The sequence below is a fragment of the Pseudophryne corroboree genome, chromosome 9 (genome assembly GCF_028390025.1).
Source record: "Pseudophryne corroboree isolate aPseCor3 chromosome 9, aPseCor3.hap2, whole genome shotgun sequence".
Classification (NCBI taxonomy): Eukaryota; Metazoa; Chordata; class Amphibia; order Anura; family Myobatrachidae; genus Pseudophryne; species Pseudophryne corroboree.
Genome location: NC_086452.1, coordinates 167691256 through 167715322, shown reverse-complemented (window position 1 = coordinate 167715322; position 24067 = coordinate 167691256). Strand labels below are relative to the sequence as shown.

The window sequence follows — 24067 nt, the reverse complement described above, 5'->3', positions numbered from 1 at the left end:
TTCTCCAAATGCGGTGATAATGTTGTGCGGTCACTTCTTTCCTGGCTTTAATTAAAGTAGGAATAACTTCCTCAGGAATGCCCTTCTCTTTTAGAATCCGGCGTTCAACCGCCATGCCGTCAAACGCAGCCGCGGTAAGTCTTGGAACATACAAGGTCCCTGCTGAAGCAGATCCCTTCTTAGAGGTAGAGGCCACGGATCCTCCGTGAGCATCTCTTGAAGTTCCGGATACCAAGTTCTTCTTGGCCAGTCCGGAGCTACCAGTATTGTTCTTACTCCTCTTTTCCGTATAATTCTCAGTACCTTTGGTATGAGAGGCAGAGGAGGGAACACATACACTGACTGGTACACCCACGGTGTTACCAGAGCGTCCACAGCTATTGCCTGAGGGTCTCTTGACCTGGCGCAATACCTGTCCAATTTTTTGTTGAGGCGAGACGCCATCATGTCCACCTTTGGTTTTTCCCAACGGTTCACAATCATGTGGAAAACTTCTGGATGAAGTCCCCACTCTCCCGGGTGAAGGTTGTGTCTGCTGAGGAAATCTGCTTCCCAGTTGTCCACTCCCGGGATGAACACTGCTGACAGTGCTACGACATGATTCTCCGCCCAGCGCAGAATCCTTGCAGCTTCTGCCATTGCACTCCTGCTTCTCGTGCCGCCTTGTCGGTTTACGTGGGCGACTGCCGTGATGTTGTCGGACTGGATCAACACCGGCTGACCCTGAAGCAGCGATTTTGCCAGGCTTAGAGCATTGTAGATCGCTCTTAGCTCCAGTATATTTATGTGAAGAGACGTCTCCAGGTTTGACCACACGCCCTGGAAGTTTCTTCCCTTTGTGACTGCTCCCCAACCTCGTAGGCTGGCATCCGTAGTCACCAGGACCCAGTCCTGTATGCCGAATCTGCGGCCCACTAACAGATGGGCAGTCTGCAACCACCACAGGAGAGACAACCTTGTTCTCGGTGACAGTGTTATCCGCTGATGCATGTGCAGATGCGATCCGGACCATTTGTCCAGCAGATCCCACTGAAATGTTCGTGCATGGAATCTGCCGAATGGAATCGCTTCGTACGAAGCCACCATCTTTCCCAGGACTCTTGTGCATTGATGTACTGACACAGTTCCTGGTTTTAGGAGGTTCTTGACAAGTTCGGATAACTCCCTTGCTTTCTCTTCCGGGAGAAATACCTTTTTCTGAACCGTGTCCAGAATCATGCCCAGGAACAGCAGATGTGTTGTCGGGGTCAATTGAGATTTTGGAAGATTTAGAATCCACCCGTGTTGCTGAAGCACTACTTGTGTTAGCGCTACACCGACTTCCAGCTGTTCTCTGGACTTTGCCCTTATCAGGAGATCGTCCAAGTAAGGGATAATTAATACGCCTTTTCTTCGTAGAAGAACCATCATTTCGGTCATTACCTTGGTAAAGACCCGAGGGGCCGTGGACAACCCAAACGGCAGCGTTTGAAACTGATAATGACAGTCTTGTATCACGAACCTGATATACCCTTGGTGTGAGGGGTAAATCGGGACATGTAGATAAGCATCTTTTATGTCCAAGGACACCATGAAGTCTCCTTCTTCCAGATTCGCTATCACTGCTCTGAGTGACTCCATCTTGAACTTGAATTTCTTTATGTACAGGTTCAAGGATTTCAGATTTAGAATAGGCCTTACCGAACCGTCCGGTTTCGGTACCACAAATAGTGTGGAATAATACCCCTTTCCCTGTTGTAGGAGGGGTACCTTGACTATCACCTGCTGAGAATACAGCTTGTGAATGGCTTCCAAAACCGACGTCCTTTCTGAGGGAGACGTTGGTAAAGCAGACTTTAGGAACCGGCGAGGGGGAGACCTTTCGAACTCCAGCATGTAACCCTGAGATACTATCTGCAGGACCCACGGGTCCACTTGTGAGTGAACCCATTGATTGCTGAAAATCTTGAGTCGACCCCCCACCATTCCTGAGTCCGCTTGTAAAGCCCCAGCGTCATGCTGATGGCTTTGTAGAAGCCGGGGCGGGCTTCTGTTCCTGGGCAGGGGCTGCTTGCTGCCCTTTCTTACCCTTTCCTCTGCCTCGCGGCAGATAAGACTGTCCTTTTGGTCGCTTTTTATAGGAGCGAAAGGACTGCGGCTGAAAAGACGGTGTCTTTTTCTGTTGGGAGGGGGTCTGAGGTAAAAAAGTGGATTTGCCGGCAGTTGCCGTGGCCACCAGGTCCGAAAGACCGACCCCAAACAATTCCTCTCCTTTATATGGCAATACTTCCATATGCCTCTTGGAATCCGCATCACCTGACCACTGTCGCGTCCATAAACTTCTTCTGGCAGATATGGACATCGCGCTTACTCTTGATGCTAGAGTACAAACATCCCTCTGAGCATCTCGCATATAAAGGAAAGCATCCTTTAATTGCTCTAGAGTCAATAAAATACTGTCCCTATCCAGGGTATCAATATTTTCAGTCAGAGAATCCAACCACACTACCCCAGCACTGCACATCCAGGCTGAGGCTATTGCCGGTCGCAGTATAACACCAGTATGTGTGTATATACTCTTCAGTGTAGTTTCCAGCCTCCTATCTGCTGGATCCTTGAGGGCGGCCGTATCAGGAGACGGCAACGCCACTTGCTTTGATAAACGTGTGAGCGCCTTATCCACCCTAGGGGGTGTTTCCCAGCGCGCCCTAACCTCTGGTGGGAAAGGGTATAATGCCAATAACTTCTTGGAAATTAGCAGTTTTCTATCGGGGTTAACCCACGCTTCATCACACACGTCATTCAATTCCTCGGATTCTGGAAAAAATACAGGTAGTTTTTTCACCCCCCACATAATACCCCTTTTTTGAGGTACCAGCAGTATCAGAGATCTGCAAAGCCTCCTTCATTGCCGTGATCATATAACGTGTGGCCCTATTGGAAAATACGTTTGTTTCTTCACCGTCGACACTAGATTCATCTGTGTCGGTACCCGTGTCGACTGACTGAGGTAAAGGACGTTTTACAGCCCCTGACGGTGTCTGAGACGCCTGAACCGGTACTAACTGGTTTGCCGGGCGTCTTATTTCGTCAACTGACTTTTGTAATGTGCTGACATTATCACGTAATTCCATAACTAAAGCCATCCATTCCGGTGTCGACTCCCTAGGGGGTGACATTACCATCATCGGCAATTGCTCTGCCTCCACACCAACATCGTCCTCATACATGTCGACACACACGTACCGACACACAGCAGCCACACAGGGAATGCTCTAATCGAAGACAGGACCCCCTAGCCCTTTGGGGAGACAGAGGGAGAGTTTGCCAGCACACACCAAAAGCGCTATAAATGTATATAAACAACCCTAGAAGGTGTTGTTTACTATATATGCGCTCTTAATATATAAATATCGCCAATTTATGCCCCCCTTCTCTTTGTTACCCTGTTTCTGTAGTGCAGTGCAGGGGAGAGACCTGGGAGCCTTCCTCACCAGCGGAGCTGAGCAGGAAAATGGCGCTGAGTGCTGAGGAGAATAAGCTCCGCCCCTTTTTCGGCGGGCTTTTCCCCGGTTTTTAAGAAACTGGCCTGGGTTAAAATACATACATATAGCCTTAATGGCTATATGTGATGTATTTATTTTGCCACTAAAGGTAATTATATTGCTGCCCAGGGCGCCCCCAGCAGCGCCCTGCACCCTCCGTGACTGAGTCAGTGAGCCGTGCGACAACAATGGCGCACAGCTGCCGTGCTGTGCGCTACCTTCAAGAAGACTGAGGAGTCTTCTGCCGCCTGCTTTCCGGACCTCCGTTCTGCCGTCTCTTCAGCGTCTGTAAGGGGGATCGGCGGCGCGGCTCCGGGACGAACCCCAGGCTGACCTGTGTTCCGACTCCCTCTGGAGCTAAGTGTCCAGTAGCCTAAGACTCCAATCCATCCTGCACGCAGGTGAGTTGGAAATCTCTCCCCTAAGTCCCTCGATGCAGTGATCCTGTTGCCAGCAGGAATCACTGAGATTGAAACCTAAAAAAAAACTTTTCTAAACAGCTCTTTAGGAGAGCCACCTAGATTGCACCCTCTCGGACGGGCACAAAAACCTAACTGAGGCTTGGAGGAGGGTCATAGGGGGAGGAGCCAGTACGCACCATGTGACCTAAAAGCTTTTTTAGATGTGCCCTGTCTCCTGCGGAGCCCGCTATTCCCCATGGTCCTGACGGAGTCCCAGCATCCACTAGGACGTTAGAGAAATCATATTTTCTCTTATGTCCTAGAAAATGCTGGGGTCCACATTAGTACCATGGGGATGTACCAAAGCTCCCAGAACGGAAGTGATAGTGCTTAGGCTCCTGCAGAACTGATTGACCAAACTTCAGGTCCTCAGAGGCCAAAGTATCGAACTTGTAGAACTTTGCAAACGTGTACGACCCAGACAAAGTAGCCGCTCGGCAAAGCTGTAAAGCCGAGACACCCCGGGCAGCCGTCCAGGAAGAACCCACATTACGAGTAGAGTGGGCCTAAACAGATGTAGGACACGGCAATCCTGCCGTAGAATATGCATGCTGGATAGTGAACCTGATCCAGCGAGAGATAGTCTGCTTAGAAGCAGGACACCCAAGTTTATTGAGATCATACAGGACAAACAGAGAGTCCGATTTTCTGTGACGAGCAGTCCTCTTCACATAGATTTTCAGAGCCCTGACAACATCCAAGGACTTTAATGAAATTGAGGTGTCAGTAGCAACTGGCGCCACAATAGGTTGGTTGATATGAAATGCCGACACAACCTTCGTAAGTAACTGCTCAGCTCTATCTTCATGGAAGATCAAGTAGGGGCTCTTACAAGACAAAGCCCCCAACTCCAACACACGTCTAGCAGAAGCTAAGGCCAACAAAGTGACAGCCTTCCACGTGAGAAACTTGAACTCAACCTCAGGCAGAGGCTCGAACCAATCCGATTGGAGGAACTGTAACACCACGTTAAGATCACAGGGCGCCGTAGGCCAGCACAAAGGGAGGCTGGATGTGCAGAACCCCTTTCAAGAAAGTCTGAACCTCAGGGAGGGAAGCCAATCGTTTCTGGAAGAAAATGGATAGGGCCGAAATCTGGACCTTTACGGATCCCAACCTCAGGCCCATATCCACAACTGCTTGCAGGAAGAGGAGAAACCGTCCCAGTTGAAACTACACCGTAGGAAACTTCTTGGACGCACACCAAGATACATATTTTTCCAAATGCGATGGTAATGTTTCGACGTTACTCCTTTCCTAGCCTGTATCAGGGTAGGAATAACCTTGTTCGGAATGCCCTTCCGAGCTAATATCTGGCGTTCAACTTCCATGCTATCAAACGTAGCCGCGCTAACTCTTGATAAGTGAACGGCCCCTGCTGCAGCAGGTCCTCCCGAAGAGGAAGAGGCCTCGGTTCTTCCAGCAGTAGATCCAGAAGATCCGCATACCAAGCCCTTCTCGGCCAGTCTGGAGCAATGAGGATTGCCTGAACTCTTGTTCTCCTTATGAGCTGTAGAATCCTTGGAATTAGTGGAAGTGGAGGAAACACGTACACCGACTGGAACACCCATGGAGTTACCAGGGCGTCCACCGCCACTGCTTGTGGGTCTCTTGACCTTGAGCAATACCGCCAAAGTTTTTTGTTGAGGCGGGAAGCCATCATGTCTATTTGAGGAACCCCCCCAAAGGTTTGTCACCTCCGTGAACACCTCTGGATGGAGTTCCCACTCTCCTGGATGGAGATCGTGTCTGCTGAGGAAGTCCGCTTCCCAGTTGTCCACTCTCGGAATGAAAATTGCAGACAGTGCTAACACGTGCTTTTCCGCCCAGAGGATGATTCTCGTCACCTCTGACATTGCAGCTCTGATCTTTGTTCCGCCTTGTCGGTTTATGTAGGCCACCATTGTTACATTGTCCGACTGAACTTGAATGGGTCGATCTCGCAGAAGGTGAGTCACTTGGAGAAAACCGTTGTATACGGCTCTTAGTTCCAGAATGTTTATTGGAAGACAGGATTCCAGACTTGACCATCTTCCTTGGAAGGTTTCCCCTTGAGTGACAGCGCCCCAGCCTCAGAGACTTGCATCCGTGGTTAGAAGGATCCAGCCCTGAATCCCGAACCTGCGGCCCTCTAGAAGGTGAGGCATTTGTAGCCACAAGAGGAGTGAAATCCTTGCTTTCGGCGACAGACGTATCCCCTGGTGCATGTGTAGGTGAGATCCCAACCACTTGTCTAGGAGCTCCAGTTGGAAGGGCCGAGCATGAAACCTTCCGTACTGTAGAGCCTCGTAGGAGGCAACCATCTTCCTCAGAAGGCGAATGCACTGATGAACCGATACACGCATAGGCTTCAAGACATCCTGGACCATTGATTGTATCACCAACGCTTTCTCCACCGGTAGAAACACCCTCTGCACTTCCGTGTCGAGGATCATCCCCAGGAAAGACAATCTCTTTGTCGGCTCCAACCATGGACCCTGAGCAGATGAGTCGTGAGAGCAATGGACTGCAACAGCTTCTCCTTGAATGACGCCTTTATCAGCAGATCGTCCAGGTATGGAATTATGTTCCCTCCCTGCGGAGAACCATCATTTATGCCATCACCTTGGTGAACACCCTCGGTGGCGTGGAGAGACCGAATGGCAGTGCCTGAAACTGATAGTGACTGTCTAACAGTGCAAATCTGAGATAAGCCTGGTGCGGAGGCCAAATCGGAATGTGGAGATACGCATCCTTGACATCTAGGGATACCAGAAACTCACCCTCCTCCAGACCTGAGATCACCGCTCTCAGAGACTCCATTTTGAATTTGAACTCCCTTAGATAAGGGTTTCGCGATTTCAAGTACAAAATTGATCTGACTGAACCACAAACAGGTTTGAATAGTAACCCACACTGTGCATATGAGGTGGAACTGGAACAATGATCTCTCCCTTCTCCAATTTTTGCATAGCTTCCTGTAGGACAGTTCTGTCTGACAGTAAAGTTAGCAAGCCTGATTTGAAGAATCGGTGAGGTGGGGTTTCTTGAAACTCCAGTCTGTACCCCTGGGACACAATATCCTGTACCCAGGGATCCAGGCCGGATGACACCCAGACGTGGTTGAAGCGCCTGAGTCTCGCCCCCACCAGCCCGTCCTCCAGGCTGTGTGGTCCACCGTCATGCTGAGGATTTTGAGGAACCAGAGGCAGGTTTATGGTCCTGAGAGCCTGCGGGTGCAGGCTTTTTGGATTTTGCCCGCCCACCTCTAAAGAAGGTGGTAGGAGGCTTGGACTTTTTTGCCTTAGCGGTCCGAAAGGACTGTGATGCAGATGAAGAAAAGGGTTTCTTCGTAGAAGGCGTAGCTGAGGGAAGAAAAGGTGACTTACCCGCGGATGCCGTGGAAATCCACGCATCCCCAAATAGAGCCTGGCCTGTGTAGGGTAGGTTCTCCACACTTCTCCTGGAATCCGCATCTGCAGACATTTAGCGTAGCCAGAGTCCCCTGCGAGCTGAGACAGACATGGAAGATATCCTTGCAGTCAGCGTACCCAGGTCCTTCATGGATTCCACCATGAACCCCGCAGAATCCTGTATGTTACGTAAAAAGAATTCAATGCCACTTCTATCCATTGAATCCAAATCCTCTAGTAACGTGCCTGACCACTTTACTATAGCTTTAGAGATCCATGCGGAGGCAATAGTAGGCCTCAGCGCTACCCCTGAAGCAGTGTATATGGATTTGAGCATAGTGTCAATCTTACGATCAGTCGTTCTTTAAACGCAGTAGACCCAGGGACAGGTAAAACCACTTTTTTCGACAGTCTGGAAACAGATGCGTCAACTATGGGTGGATTTTCCCATTATTTTTCTATCTTCCTCAGGAAAGGGAAAAGCAACCAGAATCCTTTTAGGAATCTGGAATTTTTTCTCCGGGTTTTCCCAGGATTTTTCAAATAAAGTGTTTAATTCTTTAGACACAGGGAAAGTTAGCGAGGCTTTCTTATTATCTGTGAAGTAAGCCTCCTCAACCTGCTTAGGTGTTGTGTCAGTAATATTCAACACATCTCTAATGGCCTCAATCATGAGCTGCACCCCCTTTGCAAGGGATGCCGCCCCCCTCAGCCCATCCCCATCACCGTCTGCTGTGTCAGAGTCGGTATCCGTGTTATCTTGCATAATCTGGGCAAGTGCACGTTTCTGTGGGTATATGCTAGGTGATTTTGAAGGAATAGGAACAGAACCTGACCAAACTGCCAAAGACTTATTTTAAACCTGAGTTTCAGTCTCAGTATGAGCTACCCTAGTAGAGATTTGAGAGATCATTCCCTTAATAGAGTTTAACCACTCAGGCTCAGCAATAGGGATCTGAGACAATGCATTACATTCCTGTGTACATGGAATGGATTCCTCCTGAGAGGAAATGTCCTCTGCAGCATAAGACACAGAGTCCCTAGACATGGCTATGTGAGACAACAACACCCACACACACAGGGAAATATCAGACAAAGTTTCCCCCCCAAGAATGCCACAGAGAGACAGAGATTGGAGCCAACCCACACACAGTGCTTCCCAAGGTAGATATAACACAACTACCTGGCGCTTACTGTGTACCTTAATAGACTACACAGCATTTACACAGCCAGCCACCCCCCACCCCCTCCCTTTTTTTAACCCCCTGGTACCACACAGGATAGCTGGAGTTGCTTGGAGGGACAGCTCTCCCTGTCAGGAGCTCTGTATAGGATCTGCAGGCAGGAAAATGGCGCTGAACGCTGCTGGGTCCGCTCTGAGGAGAAGCTCCGCCCACTGAACATGGTGCTTCTTCCTGCTCTCCACTTTTTTATACTGGCCTTAGGAATTGTGCTGGCAGCGTTACTGAGGTCCCTGACAGCCTTGGTGCCAGTGTAGGGTATAGGCGCTGGCTCAGGGCGCCCCTCACAGCACTGCACTATGTACCGCTGAGCCATCAGAGCGCAGTTAATACTGCGCTCCTGTTACCGCCATCTTCACACCGGCTCCCCAGTTGCCAGGGGTCCGGTGACTCACTCGCCACCGGAATCTTCTGGCTCTGTTAGGGGGTAGCGGCAGTGCTGTGGGAGTGAGCGGTCGCCTGGGGCGGCTAACAATCATCCCCCTCAGGAACTCTGTGTCCTGTCAGCGGAGATAGTGGCTCAAACCTTGCAGGGTGGACACTACTCCCACCCCCCCACCCCTAAGTCCCACGAAGTAGGGAGGCTGTTGCCAGCAGCCTCCCTGTGCCTAAACTCTATTAAAAATAATAAAACTAAAAGAACTCCTATGGAGCTCCCCTAGCTGTGACCGGCTCCTCCGGGCACATTTTCTAAACTGAGTCTGGTAGAAGGGGCATAGAGGGAGGAGCCAGCCCACACTCTCAAACTCCTAGTGGACCCGTCTATACCCATGGTACTAATGTGGACCCCAGCATCCTCTACGAGGTAAGAGAAATTAATGCTACAACAAACAGTGACAATCTAGAGGCTGTGTGCTTCCAAATTCAAGGAGTCCCTTTCATGTTTCAGCATGACAATGCCCCTTTGCAAAAGAGAGCTCCACCCAAAAGAAAGGAACAGTTTGCAGAGTATGGTATGGAAGAACATGACTGGTCTACACCAAGTCCTGACATCTTTATAATGACTTGGAACACCAACTGCAAGCTGGGCTAATCACCAAAGTGGGGATGTTATTTACCTACCACATGCTCCCGGGGTTGTCACTACTCTCGACCAGTAATCCCTACTAGCGAGGCAGGCAACTTTTGCTTATTTTTTCTCTTAACAGGGGTTTCCTACAGTTGAATCAGACTCATTCTGTGCCGTTTTAAAAGGTATATCTCTACACCTTTAAGACTGCAGAAAGAATAACATAACCAGCAACAGTTACATATGGATTCATAAAGAATATACAGTTTTTTTGTTTTTTTTAGAGTGATTTAATTTTTAACTTAGTGGTTTTGCTATTTCATTGCTTAACATAAATTCCCAATATTTGCAGTTCCTTACACCACAAACTACTGGTAGTGGCTGGTACTGCTAAAGCCTACCGTCTGTATTTTATAACAGATTAGCACAAATTTGCTGCTGTGTAATAAAACTAAAATGAGAAGTGATTTATTCAAGTGTTTTCTCTATGAACACGTCGGATACTCACTTGTAGTGGAGTTGGGCAGGTGTAAAGACAGTTCTGATGGACGGTTTGCAAGTGTCTGATGAGATGTTCCGGGCCAATGGACCAGCCAAGCTGGGAAACAAAACTGAATAATTACTCATTGCTGTTTCATCACATTCTAAACTCAAGAACTATGGAATTGTCCAGTACAGAGATATGTTCTGCAAGCAGTGAATGAGGCATACTGCTATTATTGTGTGTGTCCAACAACTAGAATGGTGCAGCTCAATCGGCTGATGAAAAGAAAATATATTGGGAGTGATGCGGATTCGAACTTAGGGGGTCATTCTGACCTGATCGCAATCTAGGTTTCTTCGCTGCAGTGCGATCATGTCAAAACGCGGCAAAACTGCGCATGTGTATGCACCGCAATGCGCAGGTGCATCGTACAGGTACAAAGCGGATCGTTGCTGAGCGATGGGTTTTACGAAGAATCCATTCGCACAGCCGATCGCATGGAGATTGACAGGAAGAGGGCGTTTGTGGGTGGCAACTGACCGTTTTCTGGGAGTGGTTGGAAAAACGCAGGCGTGTCCAAGCGTCTGCAGGGCGGGTGTCTGACGTCAATTCTGCCCACAAACATGCTGGAGTGATCGCAGCGGCAGAGTAAGTTCAAACCTACTCAGAAACTACACAAAGCTTTTTTGTACCACTTGGCTGCACATGCGTTCGCAAACTTGCAAAGCGAAAATACACTCCCCCCTAGGCGGTGACTATCTGATCGCAGCGCTGCAAAAAATAGCTAGCGAGCGATCAATTCGGAATGACCCCCTTAGTCACGTCTGCGTCATTTTCTGGTCTTATGCCTGCTACTATACAGATGCCACTACAAAGCCCCTCTTCCTGGTGTCCATACGTGTGTACAAATGTGCAACGACTGAGACGCTGTCCGAGTATGGCCTCTTATGTGAGCACTCTCTTTCAGCAACACTTTAGTAAGACGGTACATCTCCGTGTGTCCGCTTTGCCACCTCCCGTCACCGCCCAATACATTTTCAAAACATTTCTGAGACTGTGCGTCTCCAGAGCACCCCCACTGCAACGCCTACTCTGTGCGCACGCTAACTGGACACATGTGCAGTGCGACTTGGACACATGCACAGAAGAAAAAAACAATAACATAGTCACTGCTTCCGAATCAGGCCCATTGTATTTTTCACACATGGGAAAGTGTTGTGCAATGTTTTACACTGTCCAGCTACTACTATAGCAGCAAACATGGCAGAATCACTTAGGAGCTTCTGTGAATCCTGTAAAACCAGTGCACAGTTATTATTCCATGTGCTGGGCCCACATGTTGTTATCTGTAGCTGGTCACCAGAGGAGTTCTCCTGGACTTCAGGTGCACATATTACATAAGAATGGCAGGCTTCTTTACTAGGCTGCATAAAGTTCTTACCTTCCACCCTGTTACGCTAAACGCCTTCCCTGCACTTCCTATTGTTATGGTTCTCTCCCACATTCCGGGTAAGTTTGCTGTAAAATAATATAAAATACATTGTGTTATAGGTAGTTTTCGTCAAATCTGCTATACAACAGACTGGCAGTAAAAATATTTCAGGTCATTGGTCGTTGCAATTTGGTGTTTACTAATAAAGATATTAAACTAATAAGACTAATCAACACTGATTTAATTGCCAATCATATCAGAGTGATTTTAGGGTAACTTTGTGGAACCGACTCTGAATAGGACATTGGTTTTGCTACATTGGCTCTAAAGTTTGAGATACACGGACGAGAAACAAGAAGAACACTATAGACAACGCAAACTGCTCAACTGCCAGCTGTCACTTATACACAGAGGGGGAATATTCTAGAATGAACGCGGAGTGAACATCTAGAATATTCACGTCTCACCTTCTAGAATGTTCTTGTACATTCCCATATGCACGCGTTATGGCTAAGTTCCATATTAATTGAGTGTATCCATTATCTCAAGAACTAGATCCAATTTGAAAAAAAACTTTTCGTTTTTGAAATCAGCAACCCCAAATGCCTTAAGGGGTAAATGTACTAAAGCTTCTAAAACAGAGAATTTGTGATGTTGCCCATAGCAACCAATCAGATGCTGTCTATCATTTTTCTACTGCCTCTTAGAAAATAATAGCCAGCATCTGATTGGTTGCTATAGGCAACATCACCAATTCTCTGTATTAGCTTTAGTAAATTTACCCCTCAATTTGTTCAAATACCCTTGGCAATTCACACATTTTCTTTTTTGTTGATCTGTGGAATTTTTTAAAGCTGTGCTGGCAGGAGGAGCAGTGCATTGTCCAGCCTCGTAGCAAACCTTGGGTAGGGGCCTGACGATTCCACATGCAGCCTGCAAGCCGCAATCTCTGCTGTCAATAAGGCAGAGCGAGAGAGTCTCTCCCAACGTGTACATTGTATTGGGAGCAGACTTGGTACTAAGGGAGAAGCTTGTGTAAAATAGCACTGCCAGGGGCCCCTTATCTCCGACCTCATAGCTACCATACCCTTTTATTATTACACCCCTGTGTGCTGGTGATAAAATACTCCCCAACGCTACAATTATTATTATTATTATCATCCTTTATTTATATGGCGCCACAAGGGATCCGCAGCGCCCATTACACAGTACATAATAAAATGAGCAAACAAGAAAACAGCACTTACAGTACAGGACAAAACAGGACAGGTATGGAAAACCAAGGGTTAGGTGCTATCAAAGGGAGTATGGAGTATAAGATAGTGTAAGTAAGAAAAGGAAAGGCACATGAGGAAAGAAGTCCCTGCTCTTGCGAGCTTACAATCTAAAAGGTGATGGGCTAACAGACCGGAGTGACACAGAAGGGGTAGACAGTGAGCATAGGCAAGAGAGTTAGGAGGAGAGTTGGCTGGGTTTGGTGAAGAAGTGGGTCTTGAGAGCTCGTTTGAAGTTTTGTAGAGGTGGAGAGTCGGATGGGGAGAGGTAGAGCATTCCAGAGATAGGGAGCAGCACGTGCAAAAACTTGTAGGTAGGAGTGGGAGGAGGCAATCAGTTGACAAGAGAGACGGCGTGCATTAGCAGAGCGAAGAGGACGGGTGGGAATGTAAAGAGAGATAAGGTCAGAGATGTAAGAGGGAGAAGAGTGGGTGAGGGCTTTGTAGGTGAGTGTGAGAAGCTTGAATTGTATTCTGAATGGGAAGGGTAGCCAGTGAAGGTCCTGCAAGAGTGGATGTGGATGTAGTATGTTTGGTGAGGAAGAGGAGATGGGCAGCAGCATTGAGGATAGGTTGAAGTGGAGAGAGGCATTTTTGAGGGAGGTCAGATAGGAGGAGATTGCAGTTGTCCAGAGGTTCCCAAACTGTGTGCCGTGGCTCCCTGGGGTGCCTCGGGACACTTGCAGGGGTGCCCTGGGTTGGTGGTCCAGGACCAATTCAAATTATTCATAGTCAATATAATAGGCAAAACCAGTGCTGGTGGCTGCCAGTCATAAAATATGTGGCCAAACAGAAGCAAATCTTGTCCCTCACCACACAACTGACCCTAAGGATGACATATAAATGCGATCTACTTAATGTAATTTCTCTTACGTCCTAGAGGATGCTGGGGACTCCGTAAGGACCATGGGGATAGACGGGCTCCGCAGGAGACATGGGCACTTTAAGAAAGACTTTAGGTATGGGTGTGCACTGGCTCCTACCTCTATGCCCCTCCTCCAGACCTCAGTTTACAACTGTGCCCAGAGGAGACTGGGTGCATTACAGGGAGCTCTCCTGAGTTTCCTGTCAGAAAGTATATTTGTTAGGTTTTTTATTTTCAGGGAGCCTGCTGGCAACAGACTCCCTGCATCGAGGGACTGAGGAGAGAGAAGCAGACCTACTTCTGTGAGTTTCAAGGCTCTGCTTCTTAGGCTACTGGACACCATTAGTTCCAGAGGGATTGGTACGCAGGTCTCACCCTCGCCGTCCGTCCCAGAGCCGCGCCGCCGTCCTCCTCACAGAGCCGGAAGGTAGAAGCCGGGTGAGTATGAGAAGAAAAGAAGACTTCAGAGGCGGCAGAAGACTTCATGATCTTCACTGAGGTAACGCACAGCGGTGAAGCTGTGCGCCATTGCTCCCATACACCTCACACACGGCAGTCACTGTAAGGGTGCAGGGCGCACGGGGGGCACCCTGGGCAGCACTTAATCCTCTCTCTGGCAAAAATATATATATATACAGCTGGGCACTGTTTATATAAAGAGCCCCTGCCAGTTTTTAGTATATTTGAGCGGGACAGAAGCCCGCCGCCGAGGGGGCGTGGCTTCTCCCTCAGCACTCACCAGCGCCATTTTCTCCACAGCACAGCGCTGAGAGAAAGCTCCCCGGACTCTCCCCTGCTTATTCTACGGTGAAAGAGGGTTTTAAAGAAGGGGGGGGGGGGGGGGCACATAATTTGGCGCATATATATATATATGTACAAACAGCGCTACCGGGTAAACATATATTTATATAGTGTTTTTTCCTGGGTCATATAGCGGTGGGTGTGTGCTGGCATACTCTCTCTCTGTCTCTCCAAAGGGCCTTGTGGGGGAACTGTCTTCAGATAAGAGGGTTCCCTGAGTGTGTAGTGTGTCGGTACGCCTGTGTCGACATGTCTGAGGTAGAAGGCTTTCAGGAGGGGGAGGAGGAGGAGAAAATGAATGTGGTGTCTCCGTCAACAACCCTGACACCTGACTGGATGGATATGTGGAATGTTTTAAGTGCTAATGTAAATTTATTGCACAAAAGATTAGACAAAGCTGAAGCTAGGGAACAGCCAGGGAGTCAACCCATGTCTGTCCCTATGTCGCAGGGACCTTCGGGGTCTCACAAGCGCCCACTATCCCAAATAGCAGACACAGATACCGACACGGATTCTGACTCCAGTGTCGACTACGATGATGCAAAGTTACAGCCAAAATTGGCTAAATGTATTCGATATATGATTATTGCAATAAAAGATGTTTTGCATATCACAGAGGAACCCCCTGTCCCTGACACGAGGGTACACATGTATAAGGGAAAGAAACCTGAGGTAACCTTTCCCCCCTCATATGAGTTGAACGAATTATGTGAAAAAGCTTGGGAATCTCCAGACAAAAAACTGCAGATTCCCAAAAGGATTCTTATGGTGTATCCTTTCCCGCCAACGGACAGGATACGGTGGGAATCCTCCCCTAGGGTGGACAAAGCATTGACACGCTTATCCAAAAAGTTAGCGCTGCCATCCCAAGATACGGCTACCCTCAGGGATCCTGCTGACCGCAAGCAGGAGGTTACCTTGAAGTCCATTTACACACATTCTGGTACCTTACTCAGACCGGCGATTGCGTCGGCCTGGGTTTGTAGCGCTGTAGCAGCATGGACAGATACCTTATCAGCGGAAATTGAGACCCTAGATAAGGATACCATTTTATTGACCCTAGGGCATATAAAAGATGCTTTCTTATATATGAGAGATGCTCAGAGACATTAGTCTACTGGGCTTTAGAATCAACGCTATGTCGATTTCCGCTAGACGAGTCCTATGGACTTGGCAATGGACAGGTGATGCCGACTCAAAGAGGCATATGGAGGTTTTACCTTACTAGGGCAAGGAATTGTTTGGGGAAGGTCTCTCGGACCTGGTCTCCACAGCTACGGCTGGTAAATCAAATTTTTTGCCTTATATTCCCTCACAGCCTAAGAAAGCACCACATTATCAAATGCAGTCCTTTCGATCACAAAGAAACAAGAAAGTACGAGGTGCGTCCTTTCTTGCCAGAGGTAAGGGCAGAGGAAAAAAGCTGCACAACACAGCTAATTCCCAGGAACAGAAGTCCTCCCCGGCCTCTACAAAATCCACTGCATGACGCTGGGGCTCAGCTACAGGAGTCTGCCCCTGTGGGGGCACGTCTTCGAGTTTTCAGCCACATCTGGGTTCACTCACAGGTGGATCCCTGGGCAATAGAAATGGTTTCCCAGGGTTACAAGCTGGAATTCGAAGAGGTGCCTCCTCGCCGGTTTTTCAAATCGGCCCTACCAGCTTCTCCCCCAGAAAGGGAGATAGTGTTAAATGCAATTCACAAATTGTATCTTCAACAGGTGGTGGTCAAGGTTCCCCTGCTTCAACAAGGGAGGGGATATTACTCAACCCTGTTTGTAGTCCCGAAACCGGACGGTTCGGTCAGACCCATTTTAAATTTAAAATCCCTGAACCTATACTTGAAAAGGTTCAAGTTCAAGATGGAATCGCTAAGAGCGGTCATCGCCAGCCTGGAAGGGGGGGATTTTATGGTATCTCTGGACATAAAGGATGCATACCTTCATGTTCCCATTTATCCACCTCATCAGGCGTACCTGAGATTTGCGGTACAGGATTGTCATTACCAATTTCAGACGTTGCCGTTTGGGCTTTCCACGGCCCCGAGGATTTTCACCAAGGTGATGGCGGAAATGATGGTGCTCCTGCGCAAGCAAGGTGTCACAATTATCCCGTACTTGGACGATCTCCTCATAAAAGTGAGATCAAGAGAGCAGTTGCTAAACAGCGTCTCGCTTTCACTGAAGGTGTTACAGCAACACGGCTGGATTCTCAATATCCCGAAGTCGCAGTTGGTTCCTACGACTCGTCTGACCTTCTTGGGCATGATTCTGGATACAGACCAGAAAAGAGTTTATCTTCCGATAGAAAAAGCTCAGGAACTCATGACTCTGGTCAGGAACCTATTGAAGCCAAAACAGGTGTCAGTGCATCACTGCACTCGAGTCCTGGGAAAGATGGTGGCATCATACGAAGCCATTCCCTTCGGCGGGTTCCATGCGAGGACTTTCCAATGGGACCTACTGGACAAGTGGTCCGGGTCACATCTACAAATTCATCAGTTGATCACCCTGTCCCCCAGAGCCAGGGTATCTCTCCTGTGGTGGCTGCAGAGTGCTCACCTACTAGAAGGCCGCAGGTTCGGCATTCAGGACTGGATCCTGGTGACCACGGACGCGAGCCTCCGAGGTCGGGGAGCAGTCACGCAGGGAAGAAAATTCCAAGGTCTTTGGTCAAGTCAAGAGACTTGTCTTCACATCAACATCCTGGAACTGAGGGCCATATACAACGCCCTACGTCAAGCGGAGACCTTACTTTGCGACCAACCAGTTCTGATCCAGTCAGACAACATCACCGCAGTGGCTCATGTAAACCGCCAAGGCGGCACAAGGAGCAGAGTGGCAATGGCGGAAGCAGCCAGGATTCTTCGCTGGGCGGAAAATCATGTAAGCGCACTGTCAGCAGTGTTCATTCCGGGAGTGGACAACTGGGAAGCAGACTTCCTCAGCAGACACGACCTGCATCCAGGAGAGTGGGGACTTCATCAGGAAGTCTTCGCACAGATTGCAAGTCAGTGGGGACTGCCCCAGATAGACATGATGGCGTCCCGCCTCAACAAAAAGCTACAGAGGTATTGCGCCAGATCAAAAGACCCTCAGGCGGTAGCTGTAGACGCCCTAGTGACACCGTGGGTGTTCCAGTCGGTCTATGTGTTTCCTCCTCTTCCTCTCATACCCAAGGTGTTGAGAATAATAAGAAAAAGAGGAGTGAGAACAATTCTCATTGTTCCAGATTGGCCACGAAGGACCTGGTATCCGGATCTGCTGGAAATGCTCACAGAAGATCCGTGGCCTCTTCCTCTATGACAGGACCTGTTGCAACAGGGGCCCTGTCTGTTCCAAGACTTACCGCGGCTGCGTTTGACGGGATGGCGGTTGAACGCCGGATCCTAGCGGAAAAAGGCATTCCGGAGGAAGTTATTCCTACGCTGATAAAGGCTAGGAAGGACGTGACAGCTAAACATTATCACCGTATATGGTGAAAATATGTTTCTTGGTGTGAGGCCAGGAATGCTCCTACGGAAGAATTCCATCTGGGCCGTTTCCTGCACTTCCTACAGACTGGAGTGAATTTGGGCCTAAACTTAGGCTCCATTAATATTCAGATTTCGGCCTTATCCATTTTCTTTCAAAAAGAATTGGCTTCTCTCCCAGAAGTACAGACTTTTGTGAAGGGAGTGCTGCATATTCAGCCTCCTTTTATACCTCCGGTGGCGCCTTGGGACCTTAACGTGGTGTTGAGTTTCCTGAAGTCGCACTGGTTTGAACCACTTCAAACGGTGGAGTTAAAATATCTCACTTGGAAGGTGGTCATGTTATTAGCCTTGACTTCGGCTAGGCGAGTGTCGGAATTGGCGGCTTTGTCTCATAAAAGCCCCTATCTGGTTTTCCATATGGATAGAGCGGAATTGCGGACCCGTCCGCAATTCTTGCCTAAGGTGGTGTCATCTTTTCATATGAACCAACCTATTGTGGTGCCTGTGGCTACGCGAGACTTGGAGGATTCAGAGTCCCTTGATGTAGTCAGGGCTTTGAAAATTTACGTGGCCAGAACGGCTAGAGTCAGAAAAACAGAAGCACCGTTTGTCCTATATGCGGCCAACAAGGTTGGCGCCCCTGCTTCAAAGCAGACTATTGCTCGCTGGATCTGTAACACGATTCAGCAGGCGCATTCTACGGCTGGATTGCCGTTACCAAAATCTGTTAAGGCCCATTCCACTAGGAAGGTGGGCTCGTCTTGGGCGGCTGCCCGAGGGGTCTCGGCACTACAACTATGCCGAGCTGCTACTTGGTCGGGTTCAAACACCTTTGCAAAGTTCTATAAGTTTGATACCCTGGCTGAGGAGGACCTCCTGTTTGCTCAATCAGTGCTGCAGAGTCATCCGCACTCTCCCGCCCGTTTGGGAGCTTTGGTATAATCCCCATGGTCCTTACGGAGTCCCCAGCATCCTCTAGGACGTAAGAGAAAATAAGATTTTAAACCTACCGGTAAATCTTTTTCTCGTAGTCCCAAGTGTGGACTACTTCTGCAAGACTTGTATATAGTTTTCCTTACATAAGGGTTATGTTATAGTTTTCATCGGTCTTGGACTGATGCTATGTTGTTTTCATACTGTTAACTGGTTAGTATATCACAAGTTATACGGTGTGATTGGTGTGGCTGGTATGAATCTTGCCCTTGGATTAACAAAAATCCTTTGCTCGTACTGTCCGTCTCCTCTGGGCACAGTTTATCTAACTGAGGTCTGGAGGAGGGGCATAGAGGGAGGAGCCAGTGCACACCCATACCTAAAGTCTTTCTTAAAATGCCCATGTCTCCTGCGGAGCCCGTCTATCCCCATGGTCCTTACGGAGTCCCCAGCATCCTCTACGGACTACGAGAAAAAGATTTACCGGTAGGTTTAAAATCTTATTATTTCTTTCTAAATTTCTCAATAAGAAATTTTTGGCTTAGGGGTGCTGTGAAAAAAATTCTGATATTCTAGGGCACCATGATTCAAAAAAGTTTGGAAATCACTGCAGTAGTCCAATCTGGAGATGACCAGTGAGTGGATGAGGGTCTTAGTGTAGCATCCTGGGTGAGAAAGGGTCTGATCCTGGAGATGATTTTGAGATGGAAATGGCAGGTTTTTGAGAGGTACTGAATGTGTGGTTTGAAGGATAGGGAGGAGTCAAGATAATCTCCATGTCAGTGTCTATTACATGCACCATGCCACCACTACATAGCACAGACAGGGTTGTTCAAAGAAAGTGACAAAGGTTTAATTCCCATTGATAGTGGACTTGTCAAGATGCATATTTTACCCTTGAAATAAAGATCCCCGAATACACTATGCACCAGGTTGGTTTAGCCTTTAAAATTATTGGTGCTTTAAATGTACAGAAATACTTTGCAAAAATTAGCCACAGTTTTGGCCTAATTTAAAACACTACCAGCAAACCAGGAACAGTATAATTATTGCACAGGAATACAGTACCTATTTTAACATGCTTGTTTCCAGAGTACACCAGCCATTCATAAACTTCATCACTGATACACAGTGTGTCATATTTTATACACAGGTCAGCAATAACCTTTAGTTCTTCTTTTGTGTACACCTAAACCACAGATGAGAATGTATTTTATTCATACTATATTCGCATGGGGCCGCAGCAGAAGCCCTGATGTATGTCTGTCCTAATTTTCAAATATCCTTAAAGGACAGATTGATTGATTGATTGATTATTCACTGACTTATCTATACACTTGCATAAAATAATAATTAAAATAGCTGTGTCCATGTAAGAATATTTATTTAACACTCTTGGTGACAAGTTAGGCACTAGAAACAGGCATGTCCGAACTGCGGCCCTCCAGCTGTTGTGAAACTACATATCCCAGCATGCCCTGACACAGTTTTGCTGTCAGAGATTGCTAAAGCTGTGTGAGGGCATGCTGGGATTTGTAGTTTCTCAACAGCTGGAGGGCCGCAGTTTGGACATGCCTGCACTAGAGGGAGTGTTAGGGATAAGGAATAACCGAGAAATACTTACCTGAACGCCGGAGGATTAGAGGTCTTACTTGGAAGTGATGGTCACATCACCGCCAGGACCCAGAAGACTCCGCTAGAGACGCTGCTGTCATCGGAAGCAGGTAAGTCAACGCTGGGCTACCAGGGATGATTTGTTGACATTCCATCACTGTCTCCATCAGAGGTTCTTAAACGCAGTCTTTAGTGCATCCCAACAGTCCAGGTTTTAAGTATATGCATGCTTGGCCACAGGTGACTTATTTAAAGTAGTACCTCAGTCAATCTGATTTTACCATCTGTGCAGAGTCTTAGATATACCTAAAATCTGAACCACTGGGGTGCTTTGAGGAGCGCATTTGAGAACCTCTGGTCTACATGATGAATGTTGATTGTTCACAATCAACATTATGACCATGTTGACAGTCTCATGTCAGCATTATGACTGCCAATCTTTCATACCTAACCCCTTGTGCCTGTGGTTATATAAAGAGAGGTGACTCTGCAATTTGAGTCCAGTGTGTAGCAGCATGCAGACAGAAATACAATGTTGCACATCAGAGCTGTTGTGTAGTAACAGATGTCAAATCAGTAGCAGCTGTAGCTTGAATTAGGCCGAATAATATGTTTGGCTGGATGCGCCGGGTTATATCACGACTTGTGCCACCTCTATACATTAAATCAGCTCTGTAGTCCGTAAAGCTTCCGATATGGTACTATAATTAGATTTCTCTTACATCCTAGAGGATGCTGGGGTCCATTTTAGTACCATGGGGTATAGACGGTTTCGCAGGAGCCTTCGGCACTTTAAGACTATTTTACAGGGAACCTGCTGGCAACAGCTTCCCTGCTTCGTGGGACTTAGGGGGGGAAGTAGGAACCAACTTCTCAGTTTGTTTAATGGCTCTGCTTCCGCTGACAGGACACCATTAGCTCCTGAAGGGTACTGAACACAGCCCTTGCCTGGCTGCTGCTCACTTCCACAGCACTGCCGCCACCCCCTAACAGAGCCAGAAGTCAGAAGACTGGTGAGTATTTACCGAAGACCTGCAGAGGGGCCCTCCGGTCATCATGGCGGCATAAAGGTACCAGCGCAGCGCGGGACGCTGCGCAAAAACATGTCTCTCAGCACAGGGTGCAGGGCGTGCGCGGGGGGGGGGGGGCGTGCTCTGGGGGGCATGATAAATCCTTACTCTCACTGGCAAAATGTACATACATTTGGCGCCATTTTCTTCTCACATAGACGCCAGAGCGCTGATCCTGCAGGCTGCTTCTCCTCACACATCACTGATACAAGTACCAGGGTGTTACAGAAGGGGAGGGGAGCACATCATTTATTGAAGTCTGCTGGCTTCATATTGGATATAAAGCACTGTTTTGGTATATATATGTATATTCATTGTATGTAATACATATAGGGCGCATGGTGTGGACTGGCAATTCCCTCTGGGTCCCTCTGACAGACATTAGTGTAGGTCTGTCTCCATTAGCTCCCGTGTGTGTGTGTGAATGGTGTGACTATACATGCGTGTAACATGTCTAGAGAAAGCTCTTCCCCAGAGGAACCCATTTTAGAGGCACAAGAGTGTTCTGAGCCTGTGTGGGTGAGAAAGCTGCAGAGTAATATGGCTAAACTAGCGAAGAAATTCTCTGAGTCTGAGGAACAGACAAAGCATTGGAGACAGTCTGTGGAAGATGCTCTATTTGCAGATTGTTCCACATCATCCACTCGGGACCCATCCAGTTCCCAGAAAAGGTCCCTGGCCCAAATTATGCAAAGGGACACTGACACAGGTTCCGACACTGAAGTCGACACTGGGGATTTGAGGGGGGTAGACCCCAAACTGGCTAAGAGCATTCAATGTATGATAGTCGCTATAAAAGAGGTGTTGGAATTTCCTGACACAACACCTCCACCTGAGGAAAAAGATTTTAAATTAAATATAAAACAGGTGGTGACTTTTCCTCCGTCTAAGGACTTAAATAATTTTTTTTGAGGAATCCTGGGCTAACCCGGAAAATAAATTTGCTATCCCTAAAAGGTTGCGGGTAGCGTACCCTTTCCCAGAAGAGGATAGGCGTAAGTGGGAGTCACCCCCAATGATAGACACCTCAGTTTCTAGGTTGTCAAAGAAAATCATTTTACCTGCCCCAGGGTCAGCTTCATTAAAAGAACCTGCTGACCGCAATTTAGAGACTACTTTAAATTCCATCTATATTGCTACGGGTACGTTACTCAGGCCCGCAATTGCTTCTGCGTGGGTAGGTAACGCAGTCGAAAAGTGGGCAGATAACTTGATTATTAATATTGACACGGTTGATAAAGATGACATGCTGCAAATTCTAGGTCATATCAAAAGATTCTGCAGGTTATTTGGTTGAGGCTATGAAGGACGTAGGCTTACTGGGCTCACGTGCCTCTGCTATGGCGGTTTCAGCCCGCAGGGCGCTCTGGATATGCCAATGGAATGCTGACGCAGAATCCAAAAGAAATATTGAAGCGCTCCCATGCAATGGTGAGGCCCTATTTGGAGAGAAATTAGATGCCATGATATCAACTACTACATCTGGCAAGTCAGCATTTCTACCGTTGGCAGCTACACCGGCTAAAAAAGTATATTATTCTCATACTATGCAGTCCTTTCGGCCCAACAAGTATAAAAATGCTAAGAGTACCCCTTTTTTCACAGGAAAAGGGAGAGGAAAAGGTAGAAAACATACAACACCCTCAGGCTCCCAAGAGCAGAACTCAGCAACTGCTTCTGCAAAAACCACAGCATGACGCTGGGACTCCTCTGCGGGAGTGCGATCGAGTGGGAGCACGTCTACTATTTTTCAGCCAGGTCTGGTTTCACTCAGACCTGGATCCTTGGATTTTACAGATAATATCCCAAAGAAAAAAGTTGGAATTTCAAGACCTTCCCCCATGCCGATTTTTCAAATCAGCCTTACCAGTTTCTGCTCAGGACAGCGCAAATGTCCTGAATGCAATACACAAATTATGTCAAGACAAGGTAATTGCCTTGGTTCCTGCCGAACAAAGGAATCAAGGCTTTTATTCAAGCCTGTTTGTAGTACCGAAGCCGGATGGCTCCGTCAGGCAGATTTTAAACCTAAAATCTCTGAATCTTTATTTAAAAAGATTAAAATTCAAGATGGAATCCTTGAGAGCGGTGATTTCCAGCTTGGAAGAAAAGGAATTTCTGGAGTCCGTGGACATCAAGGATGCTTACTTGCATGTCCCCATTTACCCGCCACATCAAGCATACCTGAGGTTTGCAGTTCAGGATTGCTACTACCAATTCCAGACATTACCGTTCGGGCTCTCCACGACTCCGAGAATATTCACCAAGGTGATGGCGGAAATGATGGTTTTCCTTCGCAAGCAAGGAGTCAACATAATTCCATACTTGGACGATCTCCTCATAAAAGCGAGATCCAGGGACAAGCTAATCCAGAACATAGCGTTATCCCTGAAGGTACTTCAACAGCACGGTTGGATCATCAACATTCCAAAATCTCAGTTGGAACAGATGATGAGGTTATCATTTTTGGGAATGATACTGGACACCGAGGT

General features: G+C 47.8%; 1 protein-coding gene across 5 annotated transcripts in view; it reads right to left on the bottom strand.

The window, feature by feature from the left end:
• KYAT3 (kynurenine aminotransferase 3) overlaps nucleotides 1-24067 on the bottom strand; it is a 255249-nt gene that overhangs the window by 37305 nt on the left and 193877 nt on the right. For all 5 annotated transcript variants that reach the window (XM_063939940.1, XM_063939941.1, XM_063939942.1 and 2 more), the window contains 3 exons: nucleotides 19960-20080; nucleotides 11553-11629; nucleotides 10136-10225 (listed from right to left, as the gene is read on the bottom strand). In XM_063939940.1, coding sequence (XP_063796010.1) covers nucleotides 10136-10225; nucleotides 11553-11629; nucleotides 19960-20080 — 288 coding nt within the window. The remainder of the gene's footprint in view (nucleotides 1-10135; nucleotides 10226-11552; nucleotides 11630-19959; nucleotides 20081-24067) is intronic.